This window comes from Rhipicephalus microplus, chromosome 3, assembly GCF_043290135.1.
Source record: "Rhipicephalus microplus isolate Deutch F79 chromosome 3, USDA_Rmic, whole genome shotgun sequence".
Lineage (NCBI taxonomy): Eukaryota > Metazoa > Arthropoda > Arachnida > Ixodida > Ixodidae > Rhipicephalus > Rhipicephalus microplus.
The window spans coordinates 139,008,688-139,023,076 of record NC_134702.1 but is presented as its reverse complement, the minus strand read 5'-3'; the positions used below and the strand labels follow the sequence as shown (position 1 = coordinate 139,023,076).

General features: G+C 44.4%; 1 protein-coding gene across 1 annotated transcript in view; it reads right to left on the bottom strand.

Annotated features, from left to right (window-relative positions):
- LOC142802972 (uncharacterized) overlaps positions 1-14,389 on the bottom strand; it is a 69,493-nt gene that overhangs the window by 3,822 nt on the left and 51,282 nt on the right. The window contains exons 14-21 of the mRNA XM_075888062.1: positions 11,002-11,108; positions 9,394-9,455; positions 7,356-7,419; positions 4,917-4,984; positions 3,892-4,001; positions 3,496-3,564; positions 2,190-2,309; positions 1,712-1,788 (exon numbers count right to left, since the gene is read on the bottom strand). Of these exons, the coding sequence (XP_075744177.1) occupies positions 1,712-1,788; positions 2,190-2,309; positions 3,496-3,564; positions 3,892-4,001; positions 4,917-4,984; positions 7,356-7,419; positions 9,394-9,455; positions 11,002-11,108 (677 nt within the window). The remainder of the gene's footprint in view (positions 1-1,711; positions 1,789-2,189; positions 2,310-3,495; positions 3,565-3,891; positions 4,002-4,916; positions 4,985-7,355; positions 7,420-9,393; positions 9,456-11,001; positions 11,109-14,389) is intronic.

Sequence of the window (14,389 nt, the reverse complement as noted above, 5' to 3'; positions counted from 1 at the left end):
CGATATATCTAAAGTACTTGCAACACCTACAAATTCGTTAGCGTCACAAAAAGAACGTCACCCATTCGCCGTTTCACCAGTTGCTGCGAAGCGGCGATGAGTGAATTTTTTTAGCCCGAAACTTTTTTCATCCCAGGGTCAACCAAAGCTTCAGTGACGTATTTCCGTCACGGAAATGACGTCTACAAAATATGAATAAAAATTTACACCAATTTTTTTTTGTTTTTGTACCGTTTTCTTCCTGGTGTGGCACGATTTTGTCTCAGCTGCAGGACAGCCGGTGCTAAACAGGTGGGTGTTATATACCACGTCGTTGGGCAAGTCACGTCTTAGTTTGTGCGTCAAATCAGCCAAAAATTTTATGCTACAGAACTTAGGCACATGAACGTATTGGATTTGTGAGAATGGTTTACGAGCTCCTCAAAAGACTCTCTTAAAGTCTTCAATTATGGCACATCAATCAAGTTATTAGTACAGAAAGTCTGTTCAGTATAACTGGCGATCTAATTACCCACAAGCCTCGTTTACATAAAAGCTGTCTTTTTTGAATAATTAAAAGGCGATCTAGGAAGAAATCATATTTCATTTAACTGACCCCATCTATATTTAAGACACACCATAAATGGCGTTTTATCTGGTACCCTTCGTATTAGTTCGCGATACTTTTGTCAAGGTGGTCCTTGCATGCCATAACACTCTGATATGTATACTCACGCCAAAGATTCGAAAACCTCGAAAAACGCGTTTGGACGGCACAGATGCACCTTCCGACTGCTTCACGGCTAACTTGTAGAGAATTTACGGCGAGTACGCGTACTTTTCGACCTCGCAGTTCGCTCTTACTATCGCTGCAAAACACGCGCATCTATACGTAACTGCACACTTCGTCGATGCCGTGACATGTAATGGCGTCAAGGAGACAACCGGCCCACTTGAGAAGCTCCAAACCACCCACTCTGACGCATTTCACATTGCGTGACACACAATATTAATTTCCTTTTCTACCACACAAAATTTCATCTGCCCACGCAATGCCTCACTCGACACGATATCTGTATAGGATATTTTTGAGAAAATGTCGGAAGCACCTGTGTGGCTCTACTGTAGAATACTCGACCATAAAACATGGTGCCTGGGTACAGGTATACCCCTCCAACCTTTTCTTTTTTGTTGTTGTTGTTGTTGTCGTGCGTGATAGCGGCGACAGACACCGGCAACAGCGGACAGCTACGCCACCGATGTCAGCTGTTGTTGCGAGCTCATAATGGCCTCTAATTTCAAAGTCATGAGCACCTACGAGCACTCTTCTTCTTGGTTTGTTTAGGTCGTAGCTTAAGTCTAACTGTGAAATAGTTTATTCACGTTAATGTTAGTATTTATCGTTGGGGTTGAACACTTCAAGTCCATACGATAGGAGAGGTAGGATATGATGAGAGAGACGCCATAGTCGAGGACTCCGGAAATTTCGGCATCCTGGGGTTTTTCAACGTGCGCCTAAATCTAAGCACATGGACCTCAAGCATTTTCACCTCCATCGGAAATGCAGCCGCCCTGGCCGGGATTAGATCCCGCGACCAGCGCGTCCGTACTCGAGCACGTTAACCACTAGCCCACCGTGTAGGTCAGTTTAATCGCACTGATGAAACACTGCAATACAGGTGTGAAATACTGCAGTGCAATGAAATACGGCAATACGTGTGCACACACTCACCATTGTTTACGGTTCAACACTGGCGGCTTTTCCGAGCAAAATGTCCGTATATCGGCGTCTTTTTTGCTGCAGAAATTCTTGAAAGGAAGAGAGCCAAAGAAACCTCGTTATTTCCACATCTAACAAAAATACACAATTTCCTGTAACTACAGCAGTATTATCAGAACGTTGCAACTGCTTAAAGTTGTACCAACTCAAAAAAAATGGTACTGGAATATTCACTACATAAAGACATGAAACCGTCCACTTTGAATTTATAGTTATGGTACGACATTACATGAAACGGAGGAAACAAAATCGTACAGGGCTGGATAAAGACCTTTAACACCTTTCGCGGTGCCCTGTCAAACCAAAGCACCGCTTCATCTGCTCAAAGCGAACTTCACATACCCCAACACGCATGTATACAGTTGAACATGCATTCGTTTTGGCGCTCCCCCACATGCAAAGCGGCATTACAGCGTAAGTCAGAACTCACGCTTGCAAAAGCGATAGCGAAAAGCTTGTCCAAAGTAAGATCCGGGTGGTCGTGTAGAAGTACTTTCTCGGCGTCCGGCTTGACTTTCTTCTTCCAAATCTCGGCTTTGGTCACGTACAGCTGCAATGAACGAAAGCTTTTCTTTTTGTTCATGATTACAAAATAAAGTGGAATATATTTATGAAAATTGCTATGCCGCAGCTAAGCAAGCCGACCTAGAAGGATATACAATGTTTCAGTGACGTTCTATAAAGAAATTTGGCTGCCACTGTGCGATTGTCGGTAATTTAGTAAATTGTTACGACCGAGGTTTGCTGGCACCGGAGTTCCGCGATGAAGTTGTAGAAGCAGGAAGACGAGAGACTTGAAGAGGGTTTATTTACATTATATGCAAGGTGAGCTCTCGTACATGACGAGCTCTTCTTCCTGCCTCGACAACTTTATCCCGAACCTCCGGTGCCTGCAAACCCCGGTCGTAACAGAATTGCTCCATTCCTTTGAAAGTATGTATACACGATACATGCAATCTGTTTTTTTTTTTTTTTGAGAAGGTACAGTTTACTCACATATTCAAGCGTGGCATCAAAGTTTTTGTAGTAACGACGTTCTTGCGCATTCGTCGAGATAACCACGTTATGCCATGACGAATTTGGTCTATAAAGATAATTCTACCTCTAATATACGCATTGAAGTTAGAATTATGCTGACATGGCACAATCTGGAGACGCCTGGCAAGAAATTAGGTATACTAGTTCCTGGTTTGAGGCATAGTTCATACTAGTACAAAACTGACGATGCTTTTAGCGCAGATTGAACGGCGACACAAAGCACAAGTTTGCGCTGTGGAATAAACTTAGTTGTAAGTTTGGTGCCCATTCTGTTCTTTTGTGGTATCTGTCGTCGTTATAGAATGTCTCGGGTTTAACACCCAAAAACCACGATATCGTTATAAGCGATGCCGGAGTAAAGGCTTGAAAAATTTCGACCACCTCGGGTGCTTCTTCAACGTGCGCCTAAATCTAAGCAGACGGGCCTCTCGCCTTTATCGGAAATGCAGCCACCATGGCCGGGATTCAATCCCGTGACCTTCGGGTCAGCAGTTGAGTTCCATAATCGCTGGACGACCGAGGTGGGGCGTGCATCGTTCGATTTGCGCCAAGAGTATCACCAGTTATTAATGTATATGTTCCTTACTTCGCACTAATTTGAGTTGTTTAAATTCATGAGCGCTGCACAATTCTCGAAATAAGTGGGAATTAGAGCAGCGAATGACTTCAAAGAGCGAAGAAGATAAAGTAAAACTCACGTTGTGCAGGAACTTCAGCACGTACGGTTCCGCATGTAAATAATCGTATTCTTCCGCGCCAGCACTAGCCTGCGTGGGAGACGGCCAAATCGAGTCAAACAGTGCAGACAAGCTCACAGTACGCGAAAAATTACCCCGGATTACTCGAGCTATTCACCTAATCTGAAACTATTTGTTTGTTTTCGTTTTTTGGCTGGTTTAACGCTCCAACGTTATTCAGGCTACTTAGAGACAACATTGTGGATGGATGGGGATAATTGTGCCTACGTGACGTCACTTGACGTCGCGTAGGCAGCGGGCAGACCTGAAGTCACTTTTTTAGGTGGCGTTGGACGAGCTCTGAAGTAGAACAGTAGGAAATCTCAACGCACAGATGCAAAACTGGAAGTTCTTTACCCCTAAGTTGCTCAACACGAGGTCAATGCAGGGTCGACTGATACTCCAGGCATTGTCGGTATCGAAGCCGAGAGTATCTCGATGTTGGCCGTTTTTTTCGTACAGGCAGCCTGAAAACAAAGCATATTGTCGGCGTCAGCCAATCGATAATACACAGGCTTATGCTGTCATCTATTTCAAGAGAAATGTCCTTGCTGATTTGCTAGCACTTGAAACTCGTACCCGAGGTACTAATCAAAGGAGGCCAAGTAGAGCACGGATTACGTGAGATATTGGTGTTGAAGAGCCTTGACACCACGATAGAAAAAGTTAATTGTAGGCTTACGAACTCTAAGTCGACTCACTCAGACTCGGATCAAGCCGCGAGTCTATTACTCAGCCGTGAGCCGGCTGAGTAATATTTGGGTGAGCTTTAGTTCGAGAGAGTCCGGATGAAGAAAAGTTTCGTGAGTGTGAGTCTGAGTGCGGTTGAGGAAAATTTTGTTGAGTCCGAGTTCGAGTGAGTCCTAAGCTCAAAATATAGTTCACGAGTGAGTCCGAACAAGCTCCACAATTTTTGCTGACCTATGCGTGCTGATGAAGACGGAATCACGTGTGATTTTCGAAAGGCTACAAAATAGGGACCAAACAAAACGCGGCCGGACAGGAGCGTAGCTAGGCATCGTTTTGTTTGTTTTTTTTTTCAGTGGGCAGGGGACTTGTAAAATACAATTTGAGTGCGTTCGCGCATGCGTTTGTAAGAGTGCGTACATATACACGCGGAAAATTGAATACTTTTGGAGTGGTAGGCATGAATCTTTTGAATTTTTCGTACGCATGCTAAATTGCAAGATTTATGAAGTGTGCAGGAGACGTTCGTATGCCCTACCTGACTACGCCAGTGCCCAGGGGGTATGGTATGACGGAGTAGTAATAATGACCACAACCTGCACGACTCCCATCCACGACTTTTTCTAAGGCAAAGTGCGCTTCTTAATTTGAAGAAAATCAATCATCCATAGAACAACTCCTTAATGTTCACTCACCTCGCTGTGAAAGGATTGTAGCGAATTGCCGAAGCACGGCCCACCAGAATAGGGGCAAGTCCAATGGACTGCAGTGAAACGACACTTTGTAAGCTCTTTGGTAGGTTATTTTAGAAATATGCTTTCGTTTTCTGGACGTTCAGTGCTCAGCATGCGATGTGTGTTACCGAATACAGCTACAGGAAACAGCATATATACAACAGACGAAGCAGAATAACTTTACCACATGTATCATTGGGCCGTAACTGTTACACCCCTTTCAATTTTTCAGGCTAGCCTTATACAGCTAGCTAGACCCCTTTCAAAATTGTTCACTCATTGATATGTATACGGCTTAACGTCCCAAAACCACCATATGATTATGAGAGGCCCCGTAAAGGAGGCTCAGCTCCAGAAATTTCAACCAGCTGGGGTTCTCTAACGTGCACCCAAATCTGAGCACACGGGCTTACATTTTCGCCGCCATGGAAAATGCAGCCGCCGCAGCAGAGACTTTTTGATAATTCTAAAGCTATAGCTTTCCAGTCATCCAGCCAGCCCTATACTAAGGGTGGCAGCTGGCACTTGCTGAAGACGGCGCGTTCAAGCGCACTTTGGTTGGGCTATGGTGCGAAAAATGTATAGACTCAGCTTTCCTGGCACAAACGCCTGACGTGGACAAGCCCCGGTACGTGGAACTAAGTCTGGGTCTCTTCTTAAAGGAAGACATGTGCTGTCATTAGTTGGGTGAACATGTCACGTAGGTATAGGCGCATTTGCGGATAACAAAAATTATTTACTACTGGCAAGGCTTAGAATTTTTTTCGCTTCCTTGCCAAGTATCACGTTGGTTAATGAATATCGTTGGGTAACGCTTGTTTTCGGCAGCCATATTCTTCTTCACGATTTTGCAGTGTCACGAACTAATGATCATGAATTACCAGGATGTGAAAGGCGCGTTGTGTTCACACGCAATGGTCCGCTGAAAGGAGCGTGGCTAATGAACTGAAACTAACTTAAGCTTACGTAGACTCATGTAGTGGTTCTTTAACGTGCACCTAAAGCTTGGCACACGGGCTTCGCACATTTTCCCTTCCATCGGAAATGCAGCCGCCGCAATGGGGATTCAATCCCGTCGTCTTCAGGTTAGCAATGGAGCGTCATAATGACTAGACCACCGCAGTGGGGCTTTCCGGCAGAAACTGTGAATTCGGACCGGCAGGGCGTAGTTACCCGCAGTCACTCGTGCCACATCTTGACAAGAATCAACAGACGGCTCATACATTTGTGCACGTTGCGTTCTAATCGCAATGTTCGCGTTGAAGCCCTGGACAAGCACGAATGTCACTTCGCGAGCTACCACGGCCGCCTTCACTTATACGCTGGCGTTTTGCTGAGTTACGTCAGGTGGCACGCTAATGATATGATCTACTTGTCTTTATGCGTGGAACCCTTCAATTTGTGACAGTCGCATTCGTTGCATTACATTTTCGGTGAAACTGTGATTTCTTTTAATGTCCTAACATTCACTAAAAGGCTTCCCATTTTTCAAGTGTTGCCCCAGGAATTGACCTGGCCTGTCACAGCACAGTTTAAGAACGCTAATTGTACTTTAACTCTTTTTTTCTTAAATTCTCGTTTTTCACACGCATCAATAAGAGCCCAGAGTGCCTCATCCAATATTGGGGGTGGCATGTACTTGAGGTAAATAAACGTCAAGAATTCGAGTCATAATCGAACCCAATATATTCTGCGTGGCGGTCCTGTATTATAGCACGAAGCCACGCCACCTCTTCAAACCACTTTGCAAAATGACCCTGCACAGTCATCAGTCATATCGGGCAGTCTCGTTAACAGGCGTAATATTGCGAAGCAGAAGTGTGAAATTGCACCCGACGTCACAACACGTGATTTGTCTAACGAATGGGAGTTGAAAGCTGCCACCGTTACAAACGGCTGAGCTATATTTATCATCTTCATCAGAAGCCACAGCATATGTTTCAGTTTCGTTTTAACATTTTGTGTTTAACACCCCAAAAACGATTTCATTACGAGGCAAGGCTCTGGAAATCTTGACCATATCTAACGGGCACTGACATGGCACAGTGCACGGGCCTCTACCATTTCGCCTCCATCGAAATGTGACTGCCGCAGCTGATATCGAACCCACGACCTTCGGGTCAGCAGCCGAACACCTTAGCCGCTATATCCTCGAGGGGGACAGCCGCTGCATCAACAAATGCTTTCCCGACGCACGGCCTCAAAGAGGCATGCGTGCCTCGTCGTATAAGAAGGAAGAAATATCATTCAAGAATAGCTTCATTGGAGGGGCAACGAAGGTGATAAGGCTCTCGCCTTGATGTCTCTGAAGAAATAATAAAGGACTCCGGCAATGCCCTCTCATTGCGGGGCATATACATTGCGCAAACGCTAGGACACGAATTGCGAGCGCTGCCTTACATGCCCTCGTCGTCCTTGACGTCAGTCATGGTCCGTATCCTCTCGTAGAACAGTGGCGGTATGTCTGCACGAGCAATTAAAATATTATTATCACGCATGCTTATGATCGCCTGCTTGCTGCAATGTATGACCTTGTTCTAAAGAAAACCTCAAGAAATCAAGCTGATGAGAATAACACGAAAAATTCAATGGACGCGTCGTCACAACCGGTACTCGAATTCTTCGGACAGCAGTGGCATGTGTTAAGGGCATACGGAAACATGACCACTTCGCGACGTAATTTATAATTGACCATAGTATTATTATTTGCTTTCTCTTTAGTAATGCTTTTTTAATAATGCTTTCTTTTTAGTACAGAGTACAATGAGTGTAAAATGTGTAGAAAAAAGCGTGTTTCAGAATGCGTGACTTTCTTCTGTATGTGTGCTGAAATAAGTATGTTTTGAAGTTATTGATCATCTTGAATGAATGGATAAGACGAATATATGAAAGAATGTAAAACCAAGCAGGTATATTGTGCTAATGAAATGTGTATAATATGTGTAAAATGTGACACCGATGTGGATATGTGCACGTTACGGAGGTGTAAATGTGCATACTGTGTCACTGCTGCTAACTATATTAGTTATCAGGAGGCCAAGACCTCATCAGGCTTTTTCGCCTTCAGCGTTTGCCTCCCGCAGGAAAAGTTTGAATATTTTGCTGCAAAAATAAACAACTTTTGGTGTTCAATGGTACCATGACATAATTATATTGTCAAATATAAATATTTATTTGGTGCTTTTCGTACTTTTGTATAATTGGGTGCACGTACTTAAGTTTTCTGACTTGATATTTTCCTGATTTCTGTACACCTTATATTTTTTTCTGACCTTGCTATGAGCTGATTGGTGCTGATCGTAACAGAAAATTTAACACGTATGCTTCAGTTATGCTTTCTAATTTTTTTTAATTTGCTTTTATGTTAAGAAAATGAAATTGTTTTCTTATTTCTTTTTTTTTGTTCCACTCTATCTGAGCATTTGCTCAGATGGAGTGGAACAAAAAAACAGGTGCACGTGGAGGGACCTTACTCAGGCAGCGATTATCTGTCTTCAGTCTCTTTAACCAAGGCCATTTTCTTTGGGTATAAGTAAACAAGAGGAATGAATGAATTAATTATTTAACGAATGAATAAATGAACGAACGAATAAATAAATCAATCAATGAATGAGAGACACCCCTTAGTAGAAGACAAAGTATTCATTGTGACCGTTCTACAACGCGTACATAAGATCTATGTACAAAAGTGTTTTTGTATTCTTGGGCCAGGCCAGCGTAATTTTTCTAAGCGAAGCGGTCATTGCGAAGATCCAAGCAGCACGAAAACCTTGACGCAGACGCCAAAACGTGTGAGGCCTCCTTAAAAGCACATTTCACAACCTTCTCGTTGAAAAACTTCCAATCACCTTGGCACTTGTCAAAGTTACGAACTATACATGTGTACAAATATATTATACTATATTTATACACATTTATGCTATATTTCTACACTTTTGAACCTCGACTGAAAGATAAAAATTTACAGAATATACGTACAGTTATTCAACTTTCACAGATATTGAATTTAACAGTTTTTTTTTGCCACCGGCGAAATGGAGCGGTATATTACAGTCGTTGTCGAGCTCGTTCTGACAACCCCGCAGCTCCAATCATTGGAATATGTCTGAAACGGTGGTTTTAAGAGACTTTTTTTATATATTGAGCAGGAATCCTGCTATGATTATGAGACATGCATGAGTAAATCCGTGTAGTCTCCGCATTTAATTTAGATCACTCGACGTTTCTTGCCAAACGCCTAAAGTAAATCTTTGCACACGGGCGATTTTCCGACTTCGATCCCGATAACGATGCAGTAGCCGTATCCACGCATGGAACTTGCTTCATCGAGCATATCTGCCCATCATCTTATCCACTAAACTACGTCGGCAGTCAGCTGAAGACAGCGGAGCCACCCGGCCTTTCTCTTTCACCCGCTTAAGGTACTCCGAGTACTCACAAATAGCTCCAATCTCCCAAGCGAAGAAAGGCTCGCGAGCCAGGGGACTGAAGTGCACCCACCTGAAAAAAGAGAGAGCGAACGTACGGTGCAATATAGCTTTTGTTTTATTACAACTCACTGCAATGAGGAACAACCATCTTACAAGTCTCACATCCCGCGGTGTTATGAAGGTTATCAGTCTGAACTGCCATGGAGAGAACCATATTTGATGTTTGAAAGACCGAAGTTGAAGGGGGTAGCACTGTGCACGAGCTTGAACTATATATATATGAGTGAGTTTAATAAGGCAAAAGTCTTAGATGCCTTAAGAAACAGAGAATTTCACCGCTGGCGGCGACCGTCCCGCGGGGTCGGGGGCGAATGATGCAAAAAATTTTCAACACGTAATGAGATAACCACATGGCGTTATCATGGCGTTACAGTACACATATTTTTTGCAATGTCATGTTCTATAAGTCCGTGTTCCTTCCTGCCCTGGTCGATTTTGCGCTTCCAAGTTCTCATATATTGTTACGTAACACCACATAACGCCATTTTAACGCTCTCTTTCAAGCGGCGAACAAAGCCGGCGAGCTTGCGTCATCAGTGGCACGCGTGAAGTCACGGCTCGTGCTCTCTGCTTCCTGATGCATCGGCTGGAAAGAAAATACTAGCAGTTCTGTGTACCGATACAACTGAGGAAAAACTGATGAAAAGGCTGTCAAACAAAAGCACGAATAGGATGTTTTCGTCTACCACGTGTTCATTAATAACACTTTTGGACTATTTAAATATAAGCTTTGAAATAACTTCGCCTTTGCTCTTCACCCCCTGTTATGACGAAGCGAAGGCAATATTTTCCCCCGCACGTTTTTTTGTATTTCTTTGCTTCATGTTTTGCTGTATTTGGTTTACCCACACGAAGACTGCAACACTCGGCGTAAGCCGCGCTTTCGCGATAGCAGATTGTTTTGTTAAGACTGTACACAGGACGCGAACAGCGAAGCTTATTCTAGAGCTTGAGCAGCCAAGAGTGATAATGCGTGATGCATAAAAAGCAGCACGTCCTAACAAATATTAATGTTTTTGAAGGCCGACGCTGTGTTCACCGATGTCAGTGTATATAGAGCGTGCATCGCTTGCTGTATTCTACACTTCCGTTTACCAGCCACAAGTGCGGCCAAACAAAGAGTTCCATCTTGGATACGCCAACTGCTGCCCTCGTCAACGTCATGACTCCGTGACAATAATATTCTTACGTGAAGGCAATTTCTTACAAAGCCACATTACAATGAGTGACCTACTTCTTTATGCGTCGACGTGCGTCTGATAGATTCGTATACAGGATCAACTTTCAAAACCCAGAGCTAGCTTTCAGAAGTATTGAACCTACGCGCAGTGTCTATTAGGCAATTGAACCAAAAACAAAACCTCTCTTTGGTACTGATGGACGAAGCATTGTATGCATGAACCAGGTTATAAACGTTATTAATAGGTCAAGTCATCTGAACGAGCCGGTCTTCCCGCCATGCTGATCACGCCTACAGTGCTATCTTCGCTCGCGGGATGTCTACGGGACGTCCACTGCTTAATTTCCCTACGTTTTGTCGTCCTCGTCATACTTACGAGAGGTTGGTGTTGTCGAAGCTGTCACGCATCCCGACATCGAAAATGGCCTCCTTGACCAAGCGGAGCTGCTCCCAGAACGATGCCGTTAGTGGCATGGTCACAGGCTGCGTGTCAATCATTACATTCTCTAAATGTTATTGACTGCTTCACTTAGTGAAATATTTCCTTTGTTATTACGTTAATCGGCGTGCGCAGCGTTGCCTTTCATGGGAAGGGGCAGGTTCATGGCAGCATCACTCTCAGTATTATTTCAATGTATGGGGCTGATTTGCGCACAGCCCTCCTGTTGAGTCGTTGCGGCCATTGATTGATATGTGGGGTTTAACGTCCCAAAACCACTATATGATTATGAGAGACGCCGTAGTGGAGGGCTCCGGAAATTTAGACCACCTGGGGTTCTTTAACGTGCACCCAAATCTGAGCACACGGGCCTACAACATTTCCGCCTCCATCGGAAATGCAGCCGCCGCAGCCGGGATTCGAACCCGCGCCCTGCGGGTCAGTAGCCGAGTACCTTAGCCACTAGACCACCGCGGCGGGGCGAGTCGTTGCGGCCACATCCCTATTTTGTCATAGTATGGGGCTGACGTTGCTAGCCCCCGTTAGGTGTCTTATGGCAGAGGCGTTAATACTTTGTAAATTTTGGTGTCTCTCAACAGTCTTGTCTCTTAGGGTCTACTTTTGGGAGTTAAAGAGTCGGAGTTAAAGGTTCTGAACATGATGACAAATTCCAAAGGTACCCGTGGATGCGGCTTTCGGCCGAATACCTATGCATTGTTAATAAGTACACTTGAAAACTTTTGGCTAGCAACCAGGTCAACTGCACGCGGTACATCTTTCCTTATTTGTATCGTGGTCGAGGAGAAGCGGCGAGCAAGCCTGCAGCCAAATGGAGCTAGTGAGCCGAGTGCACCATATGGTATATAATATTACAAGAAGGCAGATTGAAACAGAAAAATAGCGGCTTAGTTATCCAGAACATTCAACAAAGTCATTTTTAGTATCATCGGCTAAATTTGCCTTAACCGAAGCTCTATACAGCCTGTTGATCAAAGAAACGATTAGCCCTTTGTTTTATGCTACCGTTTCCTTCGATGTGCTAGGCAGCATCACTAATTTCTTGCGTGATGAATTATGATACTAAGTTTGATCGTGATAACACTTATATATGGACGCTCCAGGCGCATTGTCGTCGTCGCGGTCATCGTATTGTTCCCCATAAAGCCTAAATCGATAACATCGCCACGCGCGTCGAATGTTTTGATGCGCGAGCGCAGGCAATGAACGCTTGTTAACGCAGAGATAAGGCGCCGGACGTTTTCTTCTCGCGCGAAGGTCAAATGGCTCGGAGTTATACGGTTGCACGGCTCTGCCCTTTGCGCAGACGGGCGTCGTCGCGCACGCTTACATTTGCAAGACAACTATTATAATACTAATATCTGGGACTTAACGTCGCAAAACCAGATATGATTGTGAGAGACGGCATAGCGGAAGGCTCCAGAAATGTCGACCACCTGGTGTTTTTCAACGCGCACTGGCTTCACACAGCATACTTAGTTAGGCCTCCGCTTTCACCCGAAACGTGACCGCCGCTGCCTGGATCGAACCCGCGACCTTCGGGTCAGCAGCCGAGCACCTTAGCCACTGTTCCACCGAGGCAGACTACTACTCCAAAAGACGACTTATCAGACGAGTTGTACGTTTGTGCGTGCCGGTCTTACCACTTCCGATGAAGTGATAAGACAGCACAAAGGTCACCCCGTTCGCAGGAGCGATCGTGTTCTTTTCATCCGGTGTTCCGTTGAGTTACTCCAGTGTGAATAATCCTGTAGAATTAGCTGTTGGTAGAATTAGCTGTTGGAGTTACTACGTATAACATTTACATTTCCTGCTATGGCATTGCGCTTCGACCTTGCGGCGAAACTGTGACATTTTTGGTTTAAAAGTTCGTAGGATCAACATTACTGGTGCGCAAAGAGTCTTGAATACGCTGTGAATGTTCCGGAAAGCGCCTTCGGTGAGCAAGGCAGGCACTGAAAGAAGCGAACAATTTGACTAGTGGCATCAGGGATCACGGTGTATGATTGATCATTTCGTCACGTCCACGACATTCTAGGCGACTCGGTGCACCACAATAGTACAATATAATATATCAGCAATAAAATACACAAGCAACTTATACTTACTTTGGGCAGCTGTAAAAGTGGGAAGTTTTTTGGGTAAGTTTTAAAATGCAAGCGTCTAATACATGAGGTGCAATAATAAGTAAAGATGGGCAGGCAGTTATTGAATAAAGCCAATCTTGACACTCCGAAGTGGGGGCTAAGCGACTTAGCCTGGATATGACTCCTCACGACTTACAAAGTGCATCAAAAAAAAGGATGCCCTAAATAGGCCAAGGAATGTACTGACAAGCGTAAATGCCCCTGAATAATTCATTACTCCACGTTTCAGACAACTAGATTCGTTTCCTTATACCCTGACGTCACGACACAGTATGACCTAAAGTAGAAGCTTGGGTGTGTTTGCATACCACAGCTAAAAAAACGCACAAAGATAACAAAAAATAGTCTTACACAAGCAACTTGATCTGCATGGTTTACAAAGGTGATGCTCAGAGCATATTCGTTTATTGTGGTTTCTTCTTTCTTTCTTTTCAGACTGTGCAATCATATTGCCACTGTCGTTACTTATTTACACAAGTTTCATTCAGTTTTCGACTACAAACCCTATCTAGAATGCTCCGTGCAAACTGCGCCTGATTGTTTTAGAAGGTTCCCGATTATAGTAGATTGTTTTAAGATTACGCCCACTTCGAAGACATTACAGATTATTCTGGAACCTACGCGGCCGCTAACAATAACACTAGTTCGGCGCCACGTGTAAAGCTTCCGAAGCCCTTCATCGCTTGTCAGTTGATCGACGGCCGACGCTCTGCTCGCAGCTATAGGTACCAATGTCTTGCTGTAATCTTTCATTTTACATGGCCACGAATTCGGCCCAAATACACAATTCAATATTCGACCTTGCAGTCTCCTCGATTCGTCTACGCCATGACTAGGTCACAATACATCGTGTGGTGCTGACGAATACTCCTGTGTCAGCGCTGTTTGTGTTTTTGTACTTCTTGTGCACCTTTTTCTGTGTTGTTTTCTTTTCGGTACCGTACGAGCTTCTTGCCACGTGTCGCGCAAGGCTTCGTGACGTTGCCGCAGCCGCTTCACTTCATGGTTGCGTTGGTGACGCACAAGAGGCCGTTCTTGGCGTTTTTGGAGACGCAGTACAATTGCGGCGTACAAATCCTGCCTTAAATGACCGCCTTGTATGTATTTCTAAAGACGATAGTCTTTCTTGGGACCTTCGAAGAAAAAATTTTGGTCTTTCA